The following is a 22289-nucleotide window of genomic DNA, read 5'->3' on the forward strand; positions in this document are numbered from 1 at the left end:
CCGAGATGGGATTTGAAAACAGTTTCGAAAGGAAATTAAAAAAAAAAAAAAAAAAAAACACCAACAAGAAGTGGGAAACGAAACAGGAAAGGGAATATCGAAGACAGTAAAAGGTATAGTATCAAGTCAGGTACAGCCATGGACAACGAAAGCTCCGTCCTCCTGGGAAAACCACTGGGAGCAAGTGCATAGACTGCAGAATGAACCATCCAAACCTTGAGGGAGGGAGAGTACTTGCACACACCCAGCTGCCACCAGCTGGGAGTCTAGGCCACCTCTGGGGTCAGTTATTCCCTGAGACTGCTGCAGAGGTGCAGTCAGTGGCTTTGGTATCACTGAAGTGAAGAAATGCAGGAGCTAATATTTTAGGTAAGTCACCCTGAAACAATAGGAGCAAAATACAGAGAGACCTGTTATAGAAGTTCTCTTAGATTTGTATTCTCTGCAGCACTCTGGTGAAATGTGTTAGGAGAAACCTCAGAATTTTCTGATTTTGACAGGACTTTCTTGAACATTCCCCTGTGAATAAGAGTGGTAGAGCCAATATATTGAAAAATTAGGCAACAAAGCCCAATATTGTGAACAGGAAAGTCTTCAGGCCTCCCTTGCAATTTATTTGTACCTTCATGGTTTTATATCATTCATGTTATTTAGGTGTTTATCCCACTCCATAGAGTGTTTAAACATACAATCATTCTCCTATTAATACAGACTTCGTTTTACTCTTATAGACTTAGGAGTGTCTGGAGTAGCTAATTGTTTTTATATGTATTTATTGTCAAAAATAAAGTCTACCAGTTCACTAAAGTTACCATGTTTTGTAGACACAACCCCAATATTTTAATAGTTTACTGCTAGCAACATCATGCCAAATCACTCTGTCTCTGCGACATGTGCTTGCACCTAGCTTATTTTAAAAGGCACACCAAAAAATTACATCGCCATGAGTTGGATAAACAAGCAATTAAATAAATTTTGAATTAATGCGTGAGGCAGAGTTCAGCCCGAAGCAAGCAGAAACTCCATAACTATTTGTTGAACATATAAATAAATAGAGTATATTCACTACTCAAGTTGCTTTACAGTCCATCCTTGCATTGACAGACTACATGAGAACTGAGCTTCTCCATCACAACACATTGCTTGTCAAATTCCCACTGTTCCAAATGGAGCTACTGATTCTGAATTGTTCTTCAGTGTGACAGAGCCTCTTTAAACTCTTTAAACTGAGTGACAAAATGAATTAATTTTGTTAGATTGTAAAATGTGCCTTGGCCAATTATTTTAAATAAGTTTCGGGAAAAGATGAGATATATTAAAAAATTATACCTAATTAGTGTTTTGTTAGAACTATAAGGTAAACTGAAAGAAAATCAGTTTACTTTCAAATATGGGAAACATTTGAAAAAATAGTGTAAAAAAAGAAATCTAAAATTGGGGGGAGGAATATGACTTTAATTACATAACTGAGACCATAGTAGCAATACAAATGTGTTCCCAAAACTCTGAGATATCAATAAATATATGTGTGTAGAAACACACACATATATATAGTCACCTAGGAGATTAAATCAAACATATGCAAAGGTTCTAAAACTTTCCAAATACTATTCACTAGAAGAACAAATATAAGAATTCCCTCTCATGAAGCAAAATAACCCTGAAGCTCAGGTAAAGACAATATGGAAATAGCCATCCATCTTTACTCTCTCTTCATGACCAACAAATATTTTTGAACTATTCCTTGTTTGCTAGGGCAAGCAGAAAATATTCTTTGCAGAGAGCATATAGTTATTATCCAAGGATTAAATTATTACATACTAATACATATTAATAGATTAATATTCTGCTTTATACTTCATTTCTATTATTCAGTTATTGAGAATTCATTACTAAGAAAACTAATCTGCTTTCAAAATATAAACCTTGCAACGGGGGAACTCTAGTCAAATGAAGTAATTAATAAACCCCATTGTTATTTGAGCCCAGTCCTCCTTGCAAAAACCCTGGGAGACTGGAAGACTGCTGGCTGAACTTTTTTTTTTTTTTCTGCAATACTAATCATTAACTACTTAAAAGTCTTCCTTCTATGGCATTATTGTTTGTGAAGAAAGGTAAATGAACCAGATTTTTTAAAGATGCCTAATACATTTTAAAAGTCATTACAACCAAAATAAAAAGAAAATGAAATATAATTTTATAAATACAGGAAGAAAGTTATCATGAACTAGATTTTATGAACTACAGTAGCAAACAAGAAATAAAAATCATGTTTTATTATATAAAAGTTTTGATATATAGAAAAACTTGGATTCATATCTGCCACCATAGACTTTAATAAATACCGAGTATGTTAAAGATATAAATTCTCCAGAAAGAGAATCCTTTACAAAATGCTAGTTTGTTTTTACAAATACATCTAATTTAATCTTCCAAAATTCTCCAGGGAGAGAAGTAGATGAAGAAATTGTAATTCTGTACTTTAGAGAGTTGAATTTACTTACTCAAAAAAACATCAAGTAGCCAGGCACAGTGGCACATGATTGTAATCCCAGTGGCTTGGGAGGATGAGGAGTATCACAAGTTCAGAGTCAGCCTTAGCAAAAACAAGGTGCTAAACAACTCTGTCTCTAAATAAAATACAAAATAGGGTTGGAGATGTGGCTCAGTGGTAGAGTGCCTCTGGGTTCAATCCCCCAATACCAAAAAAAACAAAACAAAACAAAAAAAACAGATCAAGTTAGTGGAACGCCTAGAATTTGAACCAGATCTGAACCTTCAATGTTTCAATATACCATATTCACATAGCATATTTACCTTAACTGCAAATAGGGATAATTGTATGATTATTGAGCAACTAGAAGCCTTAATTAGGGACAAGATGAAGAAATAAGAATACATTTTAGCTTCTACACAACAAAAACTGACAACAAGAATGAAAATGGAGACATTGAGAATGTACACCAAATGATGATAGAGTCAAGATATTTTTACTCCTCTACTGGGCTCCATGAAACCAAATAAAAATAATAAGTAAAATAAGAATAGAAAATAATCCACCTTCAACAAAGAATTAAAAATGGTCACCCACCCACTCTGCCCAAACATACACCTAACACCAAGAATGGTGCTAAATCTAGCAAAATTTGTATCCAAACTTGAAAGGTCTAGAACTCCAGCTCTACTTAAGGATTGCTATTATCTGGATGTTTGGCCCTCTCCCATTCATATATTGAAATTCTAAACCCCAAGGTCATGATAGTAAGAGGTGGTACCTTTAGGAGATGATCAGGTCACAGGGCTGAGCCATCACTAATGGGATGATTTGTCTGATCAAGAAGGCGCAAGGGAGCTCAATCCCTTCCACCATTTTATTGTACAGCAAAAGATTCCATCTACAAACAGGAAATGGGCCTTCACCAAATACTGAATCCGCCAGCACCTTGATCTTGGACACAGCCTCCAGAACTGTGAGAAATAAATGACTGTTGTTCATGAGCATCCCAGCCTCTATTGTTTTAATGTTTTAGTCCAGTCAGTGAAGTACAATAAGAGTGGAAATTTCCCTAAAAGTGACACAATCCTTTAGAATCTAGGGGTGTAAGAAAACTATAAAATTACTAGAGAACATTCCTGTGGGGACCCCGTTCCACATCACTGGAGCAGGGGAGGGAGAGCTGAAGGTCAAACTCAGTAAAAATGTCGCCTTCATTTTTTCTAATTAAGTTGCATGTGTTTACAAATCAATAATAAATAGAATTGATAAAAGGAAAAGGAAATAAACATTTCACATTAAAAAGAAGCACAAATGACCAATTCCACCCCCCTGCCTGCACATGAAGAGATACTAAATGTTACTCACATTAGAAAAATTTCCTCATTTACATGATGACGTTTCTCCCTAGACCACTCATAGGACCAGATAATTATCCTGACTCAATGGTTCTTAAGTTCAGCCTGCAATCCCAGAATTACCTGGAGAACATGTTAAGTATGAATAATTCTTGGTCTCATTCCCAGAGATTCTGAGTCAGTAAATTTGGGGTCAAGAAACAGGCACTTTCTATGTACTGGCCCAAGAAACATTTAAAAAGGCACTTACCATCTTTTGACCATCTTATTCTTGATTTCTTCCAAAACAAACTGAGCTGCCCAGATCCTGTCTCCAAGTTGGCCAGATGTATAACTAACTGCATCAAAGAAGAACCATATACATGGTGCAGCGTTGCCCAAGAGGTCACTGCCAGTGTCCTCAAAGTAGTCAGAATGATATCTAAGTAACTACTGCACTATGATACAGGTACCACTGCCATGATCAGAAGTCAGGAATCAAACTAAGACAATACTCTTCAGGATAAGTATGTAGCAAGTATGCAATAAATATGGAAGTAGCACACTTTAATTAATACAGAGCTGGAAGCCACGCTATTCTATCTCCTTGTATTTGAAATACATCCCACACCAGTGACTCAAATTCACAGAAAGAATCAACAAGGTACCTCTCTGTTGGGTGTAAGTATGAATTTGGGGTGTACACTAACGTCATCTTTATGGTATTAACATAACTCTTTAGGAAACTGACATTTAAACTCCATGATTTCTAACATCCATTAAATAACCTGGTTGGTGGGCCCCTTGTTGCCATACATAAATTGACTTTAATGAGGGGATGGGATGCTTATCTTCAGGGCTGTAGGTGAACCATCAGACATGTACTCACAACCACAATTCTAGGTCAAAACTCAGACAAGCCTGTTTACCTTTTGTCCATCCCCCAGGCCCAGGCTAATGAACACCTTTCTTCTTGTGTCACTCTACTGTACTACATTTGACAGTTAAGGACCATAAATGCTCTTTTAAATGTCCTTTCCTCTAACACATGCTTCCAAGAAATATAACTGCATTGAAATCTTTCAATCTATTAGTAACCCTCTACTATGACAATTTGTTGGATAACTTTTCTCTAACGTCAATTCTACAATATCTTTGCCCGTGTAGATTACATTTTTTTTTTCAAAGAGAACTTGTGCTGGCACATAATGAATTAGCTGCCTTCTTATGGCACTACTTTGAAAAACACAAATGTTCAGAGTTCTATGCTCCACATGTAATAATTGAAATGAAAATGTCCTGCTATTTTGGACAATATTATACAAGCTCAAGAGCAATCATTAAATATTCAGAGCATCCCTGAAGTTCAAGGTACACTTTTATCTGAGTAAATAAAATGCCGCAGATTTTACATCAAAGATTAAACGCTATGAACATACTAAAAATATTCTGTTCATAGAAACAACTACTAAATTCAGTAGTTTAGTAAAGTGTGTAAAAGTTATTTAAAACCAATAATATTTGACCATCAACTATTTTGCCTTCACGTGTGTAATTGATACTTAAAATTGGATAGATATTTATATAGATTAATGGTGAAGCAGGAGATGGAATTCTTGCCCTATCTTTGGTCTTTCTGGGCTACTGCTATATCAAGGTTAGAACAGAAAGAAGAAAAGAGACATTACTTTATATAATCTCTATGGTATCTTTAGGCACTAATAGTTCATGCTCTTTTTACCATAGTATCTGGAAGTTCTCAGGCGAAAAAGAAGTATCTGTTCTTTATCTACCCAAGCTCAGAAACATGACCCAGTACCGTCTTTGAGGACTATACTTTAGGATCATGCCTACAACTCTCCCAAGGAGTAAACACAAAAGAAATAATGGAGCATGAAGTAGTCTCTTCTTCATTATTACAGAATCTTTTAAAACTACTTGCTATGGTTTGACTCTGATTTGAGTGTCACCCAGAAGTCCACGTGTTTGAATTATTATCTCCACTGTAGTTGTAGAGAAGTGATGGAATCGTTAAGAGGCGGAGCCTAGGGGAAGATAGTTAGGTCACTGGAGATACTCTCCTAAGAAGGCATTAATATAGTTCTTGAAAGGCCCTGGTTAGTTCCAAGGAGAGTGGGTTGATATAGAAACAGCAAGCCTGGCCCCTAAATCTCACTTGTTTTCTCCCTTGCCATGTGACTGCTATCCCACTGGTGTGTGTGCTCTTGCCATGAGGCCATCCACCATGTTGCTTTGCAGCCTGAAGGCCCTCATCAGGAGACAAACCAATGGGGTTGCCTGATCTTGGACTTTCAGTTTCCGAAAGTGTGAGCTACATAAACCTCTTTTCTGTATACATTGCCCAGCCTCAGGAATTTTCATAGAAAAATTAACCTCTCATGATGCAGAACAAAGGTGGAAACCTTCCTGAAATATTTCCATTGGACATAGTAACAGAGAGGAATGTAGTTTTCTCTTTGTGAAAAGCAAAGTCACTTCAGGATCTACACTTATTTCACTAATTCTTTTAAGAAAATAAAATTATTCTAATTCAATCATACATAAAATAAAACAAAAATATCTCTATTGAGCTAAACGATGGTCAGCTTTCTATATGATACATGATGGTATTACACACTATTGTAAGTTGTCTCTGGGTCTGCTTGGAAGCAGTTAGTTCTGAACTTCTTACATTCTGACTGACTCATTGTGTATAACCATAAATGTACTAAAGTGTTCTTGCTGTGTCCCTCAGTTTTTTCCCATTGCAACCAAAGGTCTCCCATGTTTATTTTTAATTAATGGTCTTAGAAAATAGTACTAGAAGCACTAAAGCTCAAATTCTCAAATACCCCTTTTGCTACAGACACTAGAAAGTATTTTACATAAATGGGCTCTGATGAGCTAGCTAGTATATAAAAAGAAAATGTCAGCCAAATTATATTTAGCCTGAAAGTCCATCAAATTGAGATCATGTACATTCTTGGCAGTACCCAGTACTTTAAATAACCTTGGAACTACCTGAAAAAGTTTTTCAAAATATAATACCAAATATGCCTTACCTGGTCACCTTATACCTTTTCAAATTAGGCATATATTCCCAAATTTAAGGTTTGACTTGCGTAGACAACTTCAAATATTACCTCTTTGTAGCAATTCATTTTTCCCCATTGCTTAAATATAATTTTCTTTTCTTTTTCTCATAAATGTGTCCAACATATGATTCATATTTTCCTCATTTTAGAATACTATGCTGCCCCTCTAATTGCCGAGAGTCTTTCTTTCCCTTCCAAAAAGGCTGTACTGTTTCTCAAGAAAGCAAGCACTATTTAGCATACATTCCACAGCAGAGTCTGCCTTGTTTATGAATTATAGTGACAGGACAGTGAAGATGCTCCTCTCTTTGAAATTCTCCAACCAACATGTATTAGCAATTAGAGAACACTTAACTACATTTTTTTTTTATGTTGGTTGATGTTGCTGCCAACCTGCAATTTTTTTTTTTTTTTAGAAGACTCTGCCCTATTCAAGACACATACTAAGGGAAAGAGAGAAATTAAACCAGGAAAATAAGATCCCCAGTACCAAAAAAAAAAAAAAAAATGATATAAAAATACCACGATAAGCTCTGATTTTTGTTTTTGTTTTTTGGATTTTTTTCTTAAATTCTCAGGTTTCCAACTTCAGCTTCTCCTTAGTGAACATTTGTGATGGCTTAAAAGGTGTTCCTGGCTCAATTTTGATACGTTGCTGATTAGTGGTAATGCCCATGAGGAGCGAGGAAACTGTATTGTTATTTTAACATAATTCCATAAGTACTGTATCATAGAGATTCAATTATATAAATCAGGAGAAAGGTACCAAAATTTGGAAACACACATCCTTGTACTAGTTAAATCAGTTTCTTCATCTTAACTATGTTATTCCAAAACATTTTAAAAATTGGGAGTGCAGGTGAACCCTAAGACATCTTAAAGAGGAACAGGAATCTTATGAAGTAAGGGAGGAGAGTTTCATTATTCTGCCTTCCTCCCTACACCATTCTTTAGGTCTGGTGCCTTTTTTACAATGCCCTTTGCTAAGAGTATCATTCCTTGAAGTTGATTCTGTAGTGGACATGTGTGTGTCTGTGTTGTCGGTATATGTAATTTTGCTTTTACAATGTTGGCAGTAAGAAACAGCCTTCTAATTTTATTCAGCATGATGATAGGCCCTACCATTTTAATTATTTTTCATGTTGTGAGTAATTTATTATTCATTGGGTATCTTCCCTATAAATCTGGTCCTCCTCTGTAAGATGATTTTTTTTTTTTTTTTTTTTTTTTTTTGGTGTCCCACAAAGGTTTCATTGCAATAAGAATCAAGGTGTGTCTACGTTCTTACCCAGAGCCCAAACAATGCCAGCCTTCCAGACCAGCCCAGGAGTTTGGGGTGGGGAAACAGAGTCATTATAGAATATCTTCATCCCTCGGCCCAGAGAGCATCAGAGTTATCACCCATGCCCTCCTAAAAGGGCATCTCGAAGCACATCGTGCCACAGAGCCTAATTCAGGACCCAGAAGACCAGGACTAAAATTAAATCTCATTGGGGTTTGTGTGCAAGAGAGACCGACAGGAATGGATTGGCTCCTTCTCAGAAACATTTGTCTTTTGATCATTCTAATGGTAAGTAGAATTTAAAGACCAAGGAAGGAAATGCAGCCTTCAGGTCTTGTCTCTTTTGTCTCCTTTGGGCTTTCTACATGAAATCTGCTCCATTTTTTAATCTCTTTTTTGCAAAGAGAGATCTACTAGTCCAGCCTCATTTGATTTCAAAGGATTCTCTGTGCCTCAAGGGACCCAATGGCATAGAAAAACAGGGTGAGAAATTAGTTCAATTAGATTTAAATAACCTCAGAGACACAATCTAATTCAGATTAAATGCTAGGACAGTTCTAAAATTTATAATCAAAAGTAAAATTCTTTTTCATTATCTTTTACTTATACTTAGATCTGAAAGATTGCTGTGAAAATTCCTAGTATGAATACATTTGAAATTTGAAAGTGTGTAAAGTTGAACAAGTCCATTTCTTTTAAACAGTTATTTTCCTGAGTTTCTTCAAAGTAGAGGGATGTCAGGTATGTCAAAATTACATTGCAACTAATTATGAAATAGTTAAATCCTATTATTAAATCATTCCTCCTACAGGCCAGGAAGGAAATTTATTTAGTTAGTTTTTGTTTTTTTATTTATTACTTTTATTTTTTACTTTGAACAATTACAGATTCACAACAAGTTACCAAAATAGTACAGAGAGGTCCCCTAGACCCTTTTACCCAGTTTTCCCCAATGGCACCATTTTATATAACTACATACAATATTAAAAGTAGGAAGTTAACATTGATACAATGCATAGACCTTAGGGAAATGACAGGCTTTTTGTCAACTTTTAGTCAGGAAGGAAATGTTTAAATGATCTATTTATTTAACATAAATATGACTTTTAAGAGGTTATATTACTTTCCTCAACCCTGGGTGGCCAAGGTATGAAGTGCCTGTCTGGGCACCACACACAGTGAGTATCCTACCCTTGGACAAGGTTAACTATTGCCAATTCAATTAGAAAAGGTTATGTAAAGAAGCAATTAAGCTAGTTTAGATTAGATTAGACTTAAGTCTATGATGATCAAATGACAAAACAAATCAGTAAAAACACATTAAAAGAATAAGAGAAAGATAAGGGGAGGGGATCATTTGGAAATTATGTTTTTTTTTTTTTTTTTTTCCCAAGTAAACTAAGCAGGTACCCCATACTTGGCTCCACCTCAGTCTCCCAGGGATGTCTGCAGGGGTATTATGACATAGCTTGGAAAATGATTCCCATGCTATTCCCAGACAAGTGGTACAACATTCATGAACTTCAGTTCTAAAAGACCAGGCAGCCAAGGCTGGGAAAAATGGGAACACATGGTTGACCAGTTGGCATAGCAAGTGTCGTTTCTGGAGTGTACATTTCTATGAACTTCAAAAGCAGTGCAGGAGCCCAAGACTGCCAGAGGGCACAGAGCCCAAGCTTGGTAGAGAACAAGAGAACAGTGGTAGAACATTCTGTTCCTTAGTTGAAGAGACATTATTAAACAAGACCATTTTTTAAAAATATTTTTAAACTGGAAACCACCAGAGAAGTGCATGCCCTATTAGAATGATTGCTATTAGTTACTAAATGAAAAAGTTACCAAAGGAAGGTTAAGAGTCGGACTTGTCTTTAAGTAAAAATATCAAATTATCTACATATATCTCTTGGCATACTTCTTCTCTGGGGTATATCCATGCTTTGGCTCAGATAAACGTTTTGTTTTCTGCGAGGAAAACTGCATGGGTCAAGATTTTAGAAGCAACTTCTAAGCACTAAAGTTTGCCTCCTATTGCTGTCTGCACAGGCATGTTTTATGAAATGGGTTATTATTTAATTAAAGAGTTAATTCATCTTCTCCTTGATCTTGAAAGAGTGTTATATTTCAGATTCCCAGGACCTCCTTTTGGTAGTATTAATTTATTTTTCTTGGTAATCCTAGTGGTTTGATACTTAATTTTTAGCCACTTCTTGTTGATACCAAAATATTTATTTTTGATATTTTATGATAATTGTGATAAACATAAGTTCTTACACATTTCTAATAGCTTCCTTAAGATAGCAATTAAAAATGGAACAGGGAAGTAGAGGCTTATAGCATATTTTAAGATTGTGACAAATGAAAGAAATGTTTAAGGAGAATCAATATGATATTACAGGTATTATAGGAAAATAAGCATGCCTATTTTTCTTCAATTTCCTACACTTGAACTCTGCCCCTTTTTCATTAACTAAATCAAAGACTCTCTGGGGCATCATTGCAGCTTAAACTAATGAGGGTGTGGTGACCTCTCAGACTTATGGGTACTTTGTGTCAGCTACATCTCAACCACAAAGAGTACTTTAAACAAAGTTTTGACTGACTGAACCAATAAAAGTACCCCAAACTCCAGGTTTCAGTAGGGCGTTTTATTTTATTACTTGAGTCCTTTATCATTTTCTTCCTAAGGATGTTCATCATGTTCTTCTGCTATAAACCCGATGGGGAGGTGGGGTACAATCAACACTGAACCAAGACTTAGACATTCCAGGTTTGAGTCACGGCTGCCCTTCAAAGGGCTGTATAACTTAGGCGAAAGCGCTCCACTCCTCGAGGCTTTATTTTAACTCAGGGAGAATGTGTGGTTAGACATGATGTCACTAAGCTTCCTCCCCTGTGGGAACTCTGCTATTCTATGACTATCACTACTGAATACCTATGCAGTAGAAGTGCATGTCTGGTTCCTGAATCTTGGTTTCATAAATTTGCCCAGAGAATCTAAAGATTTAGGTAAATGTCCTAGGTTGTGTATATTTTACTAGGAAGGAATCACTAGAGGCAGAAGAGTTACTAGCTGAATGAGGACTATACTTCATCAAGGGATACACCCATAAAAAACAGCCATTGATCAGATTAACAAGTTTTGTCCATATATGGTAATCATTTATGCTTCATATGAGATATAAACACTCCAAGTAAACATTCTGATTCTTGGAAAGTAAAAAATATTGGTGGTTACTTAGAAGCACGTCTCACCTCTATTGTTTATTTTGGCTGGCAGGTTTCCAGAAATATAATAATGGGGGGGCATATTATCTGATTGTTTTTTTATTTGTACTAAACAGAATATCCTAGATCCCATTCAGTGGTTGGTTTCAGTACTGCATATTACAGAAACTCCAAAGGTTACGTGGAAGCATAAAATCTCTTACCTCTATTACTTTTTTCCTTTGATCTAAGTGGCTAAGGAATTACGTCCATTAAATATTATTTAAGTCAAGTGAACACATTTGTAATTTTGCCTTCAAATTGTTGCAAAGTCCATAATGGGAACTTCAACTTTAAAAAAAAATATATTTTATATTCCAAGAGATAGCAAGTATTATCACTATACTGTAACTTTAGTGCAGTTTCCTTCAGTGATATCTACCTATAGAATTTCAGGATAAAAATCCTGCCTTAAAAGTATTTTTTGACTCAGAAGATTATGTGATGCTTCTCCTTTTTAAAGGTAGTTCTCTTTTTTAGAGAATGTTGAATCCTAAAGGCCTAGTCTGATGATGATTTCTTTCTAGTGTTTAGGGGTCCAGGGAGGACTTCATCACGGAGAAATGAATTCGTTGATTGATTGGGCTGTAGCCATGCTGCCTTCCCTTTCACAAGCGGGAAGTCTGTTGGAATTCCTCCCTCACAGAGAGCAGTTTGATGACAGGGTGTGTGACGAGAGACTCGAGTGAAGCCCTCAGATATTACTTGCATGAGAAATGTTTGCCCTTCCTTTCTACACAGAAAATTACATGGCTTACAAACTAAAAGGCCATTACTTGATATACCTTCAATTATAAACAAAAGTGGTATAATTAGGCTTGAACTTGGCAGCTCCACCATATCCCTAGGAAGATGGCAACTACTTTACTCAATAATTTTTATAAGCATTATTCAAGAGAGAACTGCTTATTAATAGGATGGTCCTAGGTGTGCAAATGACTTCAAAACTAACTTCAAAAAGGCAAGTAAGTCATAGAAACACAAATAGCCTCGTTCAGTACCTCTGACTTTAAATGCACTCACTATGGAAGAGAATAATATGTATTCTAATATTGCACTGAATCCAGGAAATGATTTAGATTCCACATGTCTTTTATAAAATCATCAGATTCCCTCTAGGAGCAAATATTGAAAGAGAAAACAAGACCTAGAAAATTCTCTGCAATTTGCTAAAAGTTAAATGGTCATATATTATTACCATATATTCTGTTATTCCTTTTGGAATTGGGTATATCATAATCAGTCAGAACTTGCATACAGAGAACAGTGCCTATCACATATTTTGTCAATGACACCTTTTCAATGAATGAATGGATCTAGTGCCTACCTTGTGTTTCTTTTGCCAAATCATTTCACAGTATTTCCCATCCACATGTTGATAGACATCAATGTGGTTAGTGGGCTTCAAAATGAGCTTAATCATTTTAAACTCAGACAAGAAGGAATAGGCTCTGGGAGTAGGGTCTGTCATTGTATTGTCATTTCACCATATTACAGTAACAAAATGTTTTACAGTTAACAAAGTTATTTTAACATATTTTAACAAAAATCCTGAAAAGTAAATAGAAGTATTCCATTTTAGAAATTAAAAAAAAAAAAACAGTCTGGGAAAGAAATGAGAACCCACAATTCAGACAGGCTGAATTTGAATCCAACAGTGCAAGACTAAAAACTCATTCAACTGGGTCAGAGTTGACTCCCTACACAGGTCCCATTGATGTACTTCTTTTATAATGTCAAATACTTTCCCATATTTTTTTTTCTTTTATCTGCTTGCCCTCTCTTTTAATGTGCAACCCTTTCTAGGCAGGGACTATGTCTTACTCTCCACTGAATTCTCATAAATTCACACACACACACACACACACACACACACACACACACACACATAATTATTTTCTTCAGCACTTTCCAGTTCCTTCATTAATGCAATTTATTATAAGGACACACAGAGAAAAAGAGAAGACAAAAAACTCTCTCATCCATGAGACCCACAGAAACCATCATATATTGATGATGTCCCACATCTCTCCAGGTTATTCTGCTCCCTTAACAGCAGGTGCCTCCAACTCCCGTTTCTAGTATTCTGCCACCATGGTGACTGGTTCAGCCAGTTCCATTCTGCGTGGGTGTCTTTTAGGTAGGCTTTCAGGCCAAGCCACATCAGAGGATCATGTCTGGCCCACCTATGCTCTGAAAAGCACAGGGCAAGGGATGTTCACAGGAGAGGAGTTCTGCAATTACCCAGGAGCCCATAAATATTCTTCAGAGCTTCAGGTTCACAGAGTTATGTTACTTTGTACAGTTTGGGAAGGCGATGTCATTTCACCCATCCTGGGTGTTTTGGAAAGTAAGGAACTTCTGACAGGGTTCATGATTTCAGAGGGCTCCAGAGTAACACCTGCTGAGTTCCTTCAGGAAGACTCTCACATAAAGAGGTGGCTACTGTCACACTCATCAGTAAAGTCAGCTGAGCAGAGAGCAGAAATACCAGAAATACCTGCACAACACAGGTTCTGTTAAATGAGAATTTTGACATGGCCTGGGATCTAGCATTGCATTTCCCTGGCATAAAAAAAAAAGTCAGGATCAGTGAAAAGACTTAAAGGAGGTTATACTCTAGGATTCTTAGGGCTATTTGAACTGAGCTCCATAGAAAGGATGAGTGCAAAATAAGAGGAGCTCAAATGCTTTCTTATTCTCTTTGAGTCAAAGACAAGTCTGGTTGACGAGGCTACTTTGCAGTCTCTAAAAATGATTGACCAGTACTTTTTATATGGCCTGTGTGCTATGAACACGTCCTCTCAAGCAGAAGAAAACTTCTGGCATTCTTCTATTTCGAGATGCACCAAAGGTCTGCTGAGCCCTTCCATTTCTCACCGTGATTCCATTTGGATCAGAACTTGAAGCAGGTGGCCTGGAGGGTTTGTCCAAAGGCACATTGCTGGTCAAGGACAGAAAAGACTCACACTCAGCTCTTCTGACTCCAAGTCTAAGGGATTTGTGTCTCTAAACCACATTGCTTTTTATCGAGCCAAACTTGATAATATAAGCCAAAGCATCCACTATGGAACAAAATTTATTTGACTTCATGTGTGCATCAATTTGAGAACCTTGATACCAGCTTAATTGTTATCATAACAATGGTCTTCGGTTGGGCACATTCGCTGACATGCACGAGCAGCTCAAAGGGTAGAGTGCACACATACTTTTAAAGGAAATATTTTCTAGGTCCTCAGCATCTATACTCTTTCTGTAAATTGAACTAACTGAATACACACCTGAACCCAAAGTATTAGGTGGCTCTCCTCTACCCATTCCCCTTTTTTAAAAAAATTACCCAAGGAATATATTACTAAGTTGCAGTGCAATTAATTGTAAAACTATCTGGGGCATTAAACTACAAGACAATTCAAAACATGATGTTAGTATTGAGAAAGAAAATTGACTCGAATATCGTTTTTTTTTTTTGTTTTTGTTTTTTTTTGTTTGTTTTTTTTTTGGTAACCAGGAATTGAACTCAAATCAAGTTTTATTTTTGTATTTAAATATATCACATCAAAATTTCTATATTTTCATATTGTTTGTGCTGTTCATTATTATTGAAAGGTTAGTCTAGTCCACCAGATCATCAATGGAAATAGGACATAAGAGTTCAAGGAAAAATAGGAATAAAATAAATAACAATTGTTAAAGAATTTAGATCCTTTTTTTTATCCTATTGGGTGATACTAGGCATCAAATGCCAAGGTTTATTTAATACTATAGAAAGATTTAAAGAAGCACATCTCTTTTCAAAAATTCTTTTTTGTTATTTGATTTTTTGGGGAAAGGGAGAATAATTTCTTTTATTTAGTTTTTTATTACTATAACTCAACTCACATTAATTGTACAAATTAATGGGTTTCACTGCGACATTTCTGTCACACACATTTATTGTTCCTTAATTGTATTCTCCACCCTCCGCCACCTGCCTTTCCTTCCCCTTCTTCTTTCAGGCCATCTTCTTCTGTTTTTCTGGGTTTTTTTTTTTTGGTTTTTTTTGTTTGTTTGTTTTTTGTTTTTTTTCACGTGTGAGAGAAAACATGTGGTACTTGTCTTTCTGTGTCTGACTTATTTCACTTAACACAATGACCTTCAGTTCCATCCTTTTCCTATAAATGACATTTCATTTTTATTTATGGCTGAATAATATTCCATTGTGCACATATGCTATATTTTCTTTTCCATTCATCTGTTGTGAAAATGCCATAATAAAAATAGTTATGCAGGTATCTATTTTGTATGCTGACTTCATTTCCTTTGGGTGTACACCCAGGAGTGGTATAGCTAGATCATATGGTAGTTCTATTTTTAGTTTTCTGAGGAATCTCCATACTATTTTCCATAGTGGTTATGTTAGTATTGTATTCCCACCAACAATGTATAGGGCTCTTCTTTCTCCACATCTTCACTAACATTGGTTATTTTTTATTTTTTTGATAATAGCCAAAGTGTGAGGTGGAAATTCAAGTGGTAGTTTTAATTTTGCATTTCCTTGATAGCTAAGGATGTTGAGCATTTTAAAATATATTTTTGGGCCATTTGTACTTTGTTTTTGGAGAAGTGTGTGTTCAGATCCTTTGTTCATTTCTTTAACGCATTTCAAAATGTCTAAAGTTTTCATGAGCAAATTTTGTGAAAACCTTTGCAAAGAGAATATCAGTACTAGTCAACATAAACATTAATATTTACTCAGAGCTGGGGCACAATTATATGACTCAAATATTCAAACAGAATCAGAACAGTTTGATAATATAATACTTGGTGATTCCAAAAAAAAAGTTTTAGGTGTTGAAAAATATAAAAATGAGTCGGATGGGGAATTGGACCCATTCTCAGTTGCTGTTTTAATACTTTATGGGTACAGTATTAACCTGTAGGCTTGTCATAAGCAGGCAGAAACCACAGAGAGAATGAGTTCCACCACAGAGTGAAAATGACCTTCCACATCTCTAAATGAACTGTGAACAGAACCCAGCTACCGCTCACTCTCACTGCTTTCAAGTTAAAATTAGGTGATTAACTCTGAAGTTCTACAGCTCTGCTTGTCCACACCAAGGTGGGTGGGGAAGCAACATAATGATGCTTCTGTGGTTCCATGGGGCCTGAGACAAGGTCCGGAAGGGAGAAAGGAAGAGAGTATCAAAGAGGAGAAAGAAAGAGAGCAGTGGAGAAGAGGGAGGAAACAGAAACTAGTGCGAAGCCAAAGAGGAGGACAGGGAGACACTTGTTAATAAAGAGCTCCTGTGCTCTGAGCTCACGTGCTCTGAGCTCACCAACCTGGCATTCACCAAGGTAGGGCTTCCAGTTAACCTCCCACTGAGAACCACATGTCGGAGTTCAGTCTGCAGCATGAACTGCTCAAGGCATTGTTTCTCAGTTACCCTAATGTCCCAGTGACTAGCATGAAAAACAGCTACTACTAAGTGATATGTAAGGCAACCATCAAAATGTATGTCTATATGTATTCATGGACACAGAACTTACCATGATAGCCATTGAGTACAAAAGGAAAATTACAAAATTATATACATGTGGTTTCTTTTCCGTTAAAAAAAAAAAAAAAAAAAGTTAGCCAGACACGGTGGCGTAGGCCTGTAATCCCAGTGACCCAGGAGACTGAGGTATAAGGATTGCAAGTTTGAGGGCAGCCTCAGCAAACTAGCCAAGCCCTAAGCAACTTAATGAGGCCCTGTCAAAAAATGAAAAATAAGAAGGGATGAAGATGTGGCTCAATGATAAAGCACCTCTGCATTCAATCCCCATACCAAAAAAATAAAAATATAGTTTGTAGAATATGGGTTTACAAAGGAAAAGTGTGGGAAAAAAAATTGCCAATCTCCTATTAGTGAGATCCTGTTTGATTTTTTCATGCACCTTTCAGAATCATCTGCTTCTCTAACATCAAAAATTTTAACCCCCAAAATAATTAAATAAAATAGCACATTCTAGGCAACTGAATAATACTATCTTCTAGTAACTATTGATATTCATTCCCAGGCATAGATATTTTACTAATGTTTAATAAAATTGCACGTGAGACAGTGAGTTAAGAGGAGACTCAATTCCCACTGACGAATCTCTAATAATCTCTGTTGTTGCCCTTCTGGACTCATCTGCCATTACAAATCTTGCCCATACCCTCCCTCTGCTCCATCTTACACCGGCCCCCACCTCAGAATTTACTCTGGCCCTTGCTACCTGTCCCAGTCTCCAGCCTCAGTTCATGGTTTCCCCTGCTCCCTGACTGCTGGAGTTCACAACAGCTCCTTATCTCCTCCTTAGCTCCACTCTGCCTCCACCACCACCACCCCACCACCCTGGGGCAGTCCTTGTGTCCTCCTTTCCCCACTCCCAGTTTGCCAAGTTCTACAGAGAAGTCACCAAACAGAAGAAATAAGCACCCTATTCTTACCTCCTCATCTCAACTTCTCCACAAACTCTTCACCAACTATGAAATAATGGTTTTTTTCTGTTTCAAATTTTCTGAGCTCAAATGTTTCCTAACTCAAGAATACAGGGTGAGCCTCCCTCTCTCTTCTATCCCAAGGCATTTAGTTGGCTTCCTGTCACCTCCCTAAAGACATCTAGAGACTGTTGACAATCACTTCTAGCCCTCCTCATGCCTGCTCACCACAAAAGTGAGAGAATAGAGATGTGAGTCATTTTCCTCCAATTATAGCTCATGATTTTTTTTTCTTCTTTGTTGTATTCTTCTGTTGGTTTTTGAAATGTTATATTTGTATTTGATAACATATATGTATTTTATATATATATATATATATCATACTCACGACAGACATGTTGACATTCCATTCCAGAGGAAGAAATATTCGTTCTCATTATCATCTAACTCGTTTACTCATACTTTTAATTTAACCATTCCTACTCTCTCTGAATCATAACTATAACTACTCTTTCCTTTCCTCCTCTTCCTCCTCCTTTTCTCCCTTCTCATTCTGCCATTCTTTTTCCATAAACCCCTTTTCCTCTCCCTACAGATTATATATTTGGTCATGGTTTTCCAACCTAAAAAAAATATGCCTTGATTTAATGAGACTTTGAACTGCTTCAAACCTCTTATATTTCTCTTTCTTGCTAACTTATTCAAAATATAATCTATGATTGCTATTTCTATTTTCTTAATAGCTGATTTCCTGCAGTCTGATATACGCCACTCACAAAAGTGAGCAATGACTGCCTGCTTTAAGGCCCCAAGGTCTCTCAGTTCCCATTCTCCTTGACTTTGCTACCACACATAAGCCATTAAATAGTCCTTGTTTGTCTGACTTCTTAGCACTGTACTCCTTATTGCTCTGGCTATCTCTCCACCTTCTTATCCAATCTCTTCTCCTTTCTAAACTCTGCATCCATACCAACCATCCACATTTCTCATTCTTCTTACACTAAGAACCTGCTCTGTGCCACACAGCATCCCTTGTCCTCTATCAGAGCCCTCTGCCTCCAGACTTCTTCCTACAGTTCCTTGCCCAAGAGTAAGCCTTTCCCACAAGACTCTGTTTACTCCATTTATCTTCTTGAGACTGTTTCATTTCTTGTCCTCATTTCTTTCAACTTCAAATAAGGCTATTCAGAAAACTTTCAGCTTTTCAGGTTTTGTGTCTATCTCTGATATTAGAAGTGCATTGAAAATTAATGGAACAAATTTCAGCTATCATCTTCCCTCAGTGATAGTCTCTTGCTGAATTTTCCATTTCTGTTAGTTGTACTTCCATTCTCCCAGAAAGTTAAGCTAAAGTCACCAGAATTGTCTGACTCTTCCTCCCTCAAATCCCTCCATCAGTTTTTGGGGTGATATCTCCCTTCTCTCTCCAGTGCCACTGCAGCCCTGAGGGACCTATTCTAACTATGTCTTACCTAATCAATTGCTAATTCCTAAATGTCTTGACTTAGAGTGCTTTGCTTTGTAGTCTTCCCTTTATATCAGTGTTTTAAAGATAATGTCATTGTCACTCCCTGCCTCTACCCAGTTAAATCCAAGATCCTTACCTGTTGCATAAAGCACCTCATGATCTTCCTTCCAACTGACATTCTGAAATTTGCTCCAAGACACCTCGACCTTCCCCCTAATATTTACCATTTTTATAACATCCTCGGAAGCCTAGTGCCTTTCCATGAGTTCTGGTTTTACTCTAGCTGAAATGTTCTTCCTTATCAATTCCTCTTATCAAAACAGCTTCATCCTGCAAATTCTCTTCCTACCCCCACTTCCCTATGAGGCCTCCCTCAAACTTGTTTGATACCTTGAGTTACATGTTCTACCCTTCCTTTGAGCACATGAGTGCCTCCATTGAAGCAGGTAGCTTATCCTGCCTTGCTGAAGAGTTATTCTTTCATCTTCTCTAAAAGTTTAAAAATCCTTCAAATGAAAAAGTCTTACCCATTTTTTTATTACTCAGATTTATTCTATATTATTAATTAAATGCATATTTAAGAAATAAGTTAGTGAAAATATACCACCAATGCTTTTATGACACTGCTTCTTTTAAATATGAAAATGTATGCTAATACTGTGCCTTCCATGACAGGTGGTGTTGGAAGTAAACAGCGAATTTATTGTCGAGGTAATGTACAATAAAATTATTTTCTCTACCTAAAATTAAAAGAAAATGGATTTTATAATGTATCATATGTCAAAAATTAGAATATTTGAATCTGTAAACATTCAGATCAAAGTTAAGAGAAACAACCTCAACCACACTGAAATAGCAATGACAAAACCCAGAGTTCCAAACTTCTATTTAGAGCAGGCTTGCAACTGCTCAGTGTCTCAGTAATGACTCCTACTCATCAGACTATGTTAGTAGCTTAAGTATATGTCCCCCAACCTATGGCAAAGCAAAATAAGCAAAGAAACAGTTCAGAATGTAAGAGGATTTTTAGTCACATCAACAAGATTGACAATTGGTAGTCTACGAATGAGGGAAAGATGTCAAAGTAAAAAACATTTGCAAGCATCACTAACTAAGCCAATAGAGAATTGGGTAACTTTTCGAGTGAGAGTCACAGGGCTGGGAATATAGCTCAGTGATAGAACACTTGCCTAGTACCAGTGAGGCTATGGGTTCAATCCCAGCACCCCCTCAAACCCCCCCCCTCACACATGGAAAAAAAATACAGTGGGACTCAGGAAATAAACCTATCTCTGGTGATGCTTAATTTTATTATCATAGCTTGATTTTCATTATAATCCTCTCAAATCATTGGAAAAGATGAAATTACTTTTCTAATCTCTATCTACAAAATATATGTACCTTTCAAGATATTGTATTAAAATGAGGGAAAATATAAATGAGTTGATTTTTGTAAAAATAAGCTCTATTCACATGGAGCATCTTCTTCCCCAAAAGTGGTTATTAAAAAAATCTTAGCTTAAGTAAACATATAATCACTTATGCTTCAATAAGGACTTTAGGATTTCCAAAAATAAGTTCACATGTATATATTTATGCATGCAGTAGTGTTTCTAAACTCTGTAGTACTATAAAATTCTTAAGCACTCACCAACAATAGCAACATGAAATTATAAAGGGACAAACATATAGCAAACAGAGATACAAATATACAACACAAAGAAGCCATAAAGGTATGTATAAGATTATTTCTGGTCCCATCAATTCAGTTAAAAATATTCTTCTAATTTTACAATAACATATTTGGATGCTTAGCCACAGTGGTGTCCTTATCAAAAGAAAAGAAAAAATCCCTTCCCTCTTCTAGTTGAGCACAACTATTCAACTACCACTTTGTATGGTCCATGCTCACATACAAGAGTGCAATCTGCACTCTAGAGATGGTAAAGTCTGATCAGAGATCAAGGAAGGGTGAAGTAGACTAGGCCTCTACCTGGTCAGGATGGATAAAATAAAGCAAAAACCCATCCGCTGAGAGCACCATAGACAGCCAATGAAAGTTGTTTCACTAAAAGTAAGATGATTCCAAAAGAAATAGTAGTCAAAGGTGCGCAAGTTTTATCTATCCAGAGTTGTGATTTAGTATGGGGAAAAAAATCCCTTTGTTCCTCAAATTCAACACCATTGTTTTATTTCTTCTGGATGCTCCTTACCGTGTTAAATAAATGTCCATCCTAAGTAACAGTGCTTTAACACTGTAAGAAATGTGAATCATGTTTTGCTTTAGGTGAAAGAACTAGACATTGAAAATGGCACGACAACTTGGCAAACCGTCCGAAGACAAAAGAGGGAGTGGATCAAGTTCGCTGCTGCCTGTCGAGAAGGAGAGGACAACTCAAAGAGGAATCCAATCGCCAGAGTAAGTGGTGACAAGTGGGACTATCCTGAGCTGCTAGCAGATGCTTTTGTGGGCAGGAAAGCTCTAGAACATTTGCAGTCTTTGCTATCCCATAGTGATTTAAGATGGCATGTGGCCATTTGCTTGTGTTACTGAGGCACTTTTTGAGAACCATGTCCTGGGTGGTACAGAGCAGAGAGCCCTTTACAAGTGTTCCAAGAAGACTTGGATCTCCAACACCTGTGGATTTTGTTTGTGTTCTGCTCATAATTGCATGTATGTGTTATAGGAAATTTATGAGAGTCTAAAGACTCTCCAAAAAGTCAAGGGTATACTGCTCTTGACTGAGTTAAGCAAGTTGACTTGAGTTAAGCAAGATGGTATCAAATGTTCCCATGAGGTCTCTACAACCAAGACAGAAAGGGTATGGCACAAGCCAGGCCTGATGGCACCTCCTGTTCCCAGCAACTCAGGCTACTGAGGCAGGAAGGTCACAAGTTTGA

At 36.7% G+C, this 22289-nt stretch overlaps 1 protein-coding gene across 1 annotated transcript in view; it reads left to right on the forward strand.

Annotated features, from left to right (window-relative positions):
• Nucleotides 1–8448: 8448 nt before the first annotated feature.
• The window catches only part of DSG4 (desmoglein 4), a gene marked incomplete at its 5' end in the record, with an annotated part of 36920 nt that continues 23079 nt past the window's right edge, over nucleotides 8449–22289 (forward strand). Inside the window, 3 exons of the mRNA XM_079109321.1 lie at nucleotides 8449–8496; nucleotides 20064–20099; nucleotides 21676–21807. Coding sequence (XP_078965447.1) covers nucleotides 8449–8496; nucleotides 20064–20099; nucleotides 21676–21807 — 216 coding nt within the window. The remainder of the gene's footprint in view (nucleotides 8497–20063; nucleotides 20100–21675; nucleotides 21808–22289) is intronic.

The sequence above is a fragment of the Sciurus vulgaris genome (genome assembly GCF_902686455.1).
Source record: "Sciurus vulgaris genome assembly, chromosome: 13".
Taxonomy (NCBI): Eukaryota; Metazoa; Chordata; class Mammalia; order Rodentia; family Sciuridae; genus Sciurus; species Sciurus vulgaris.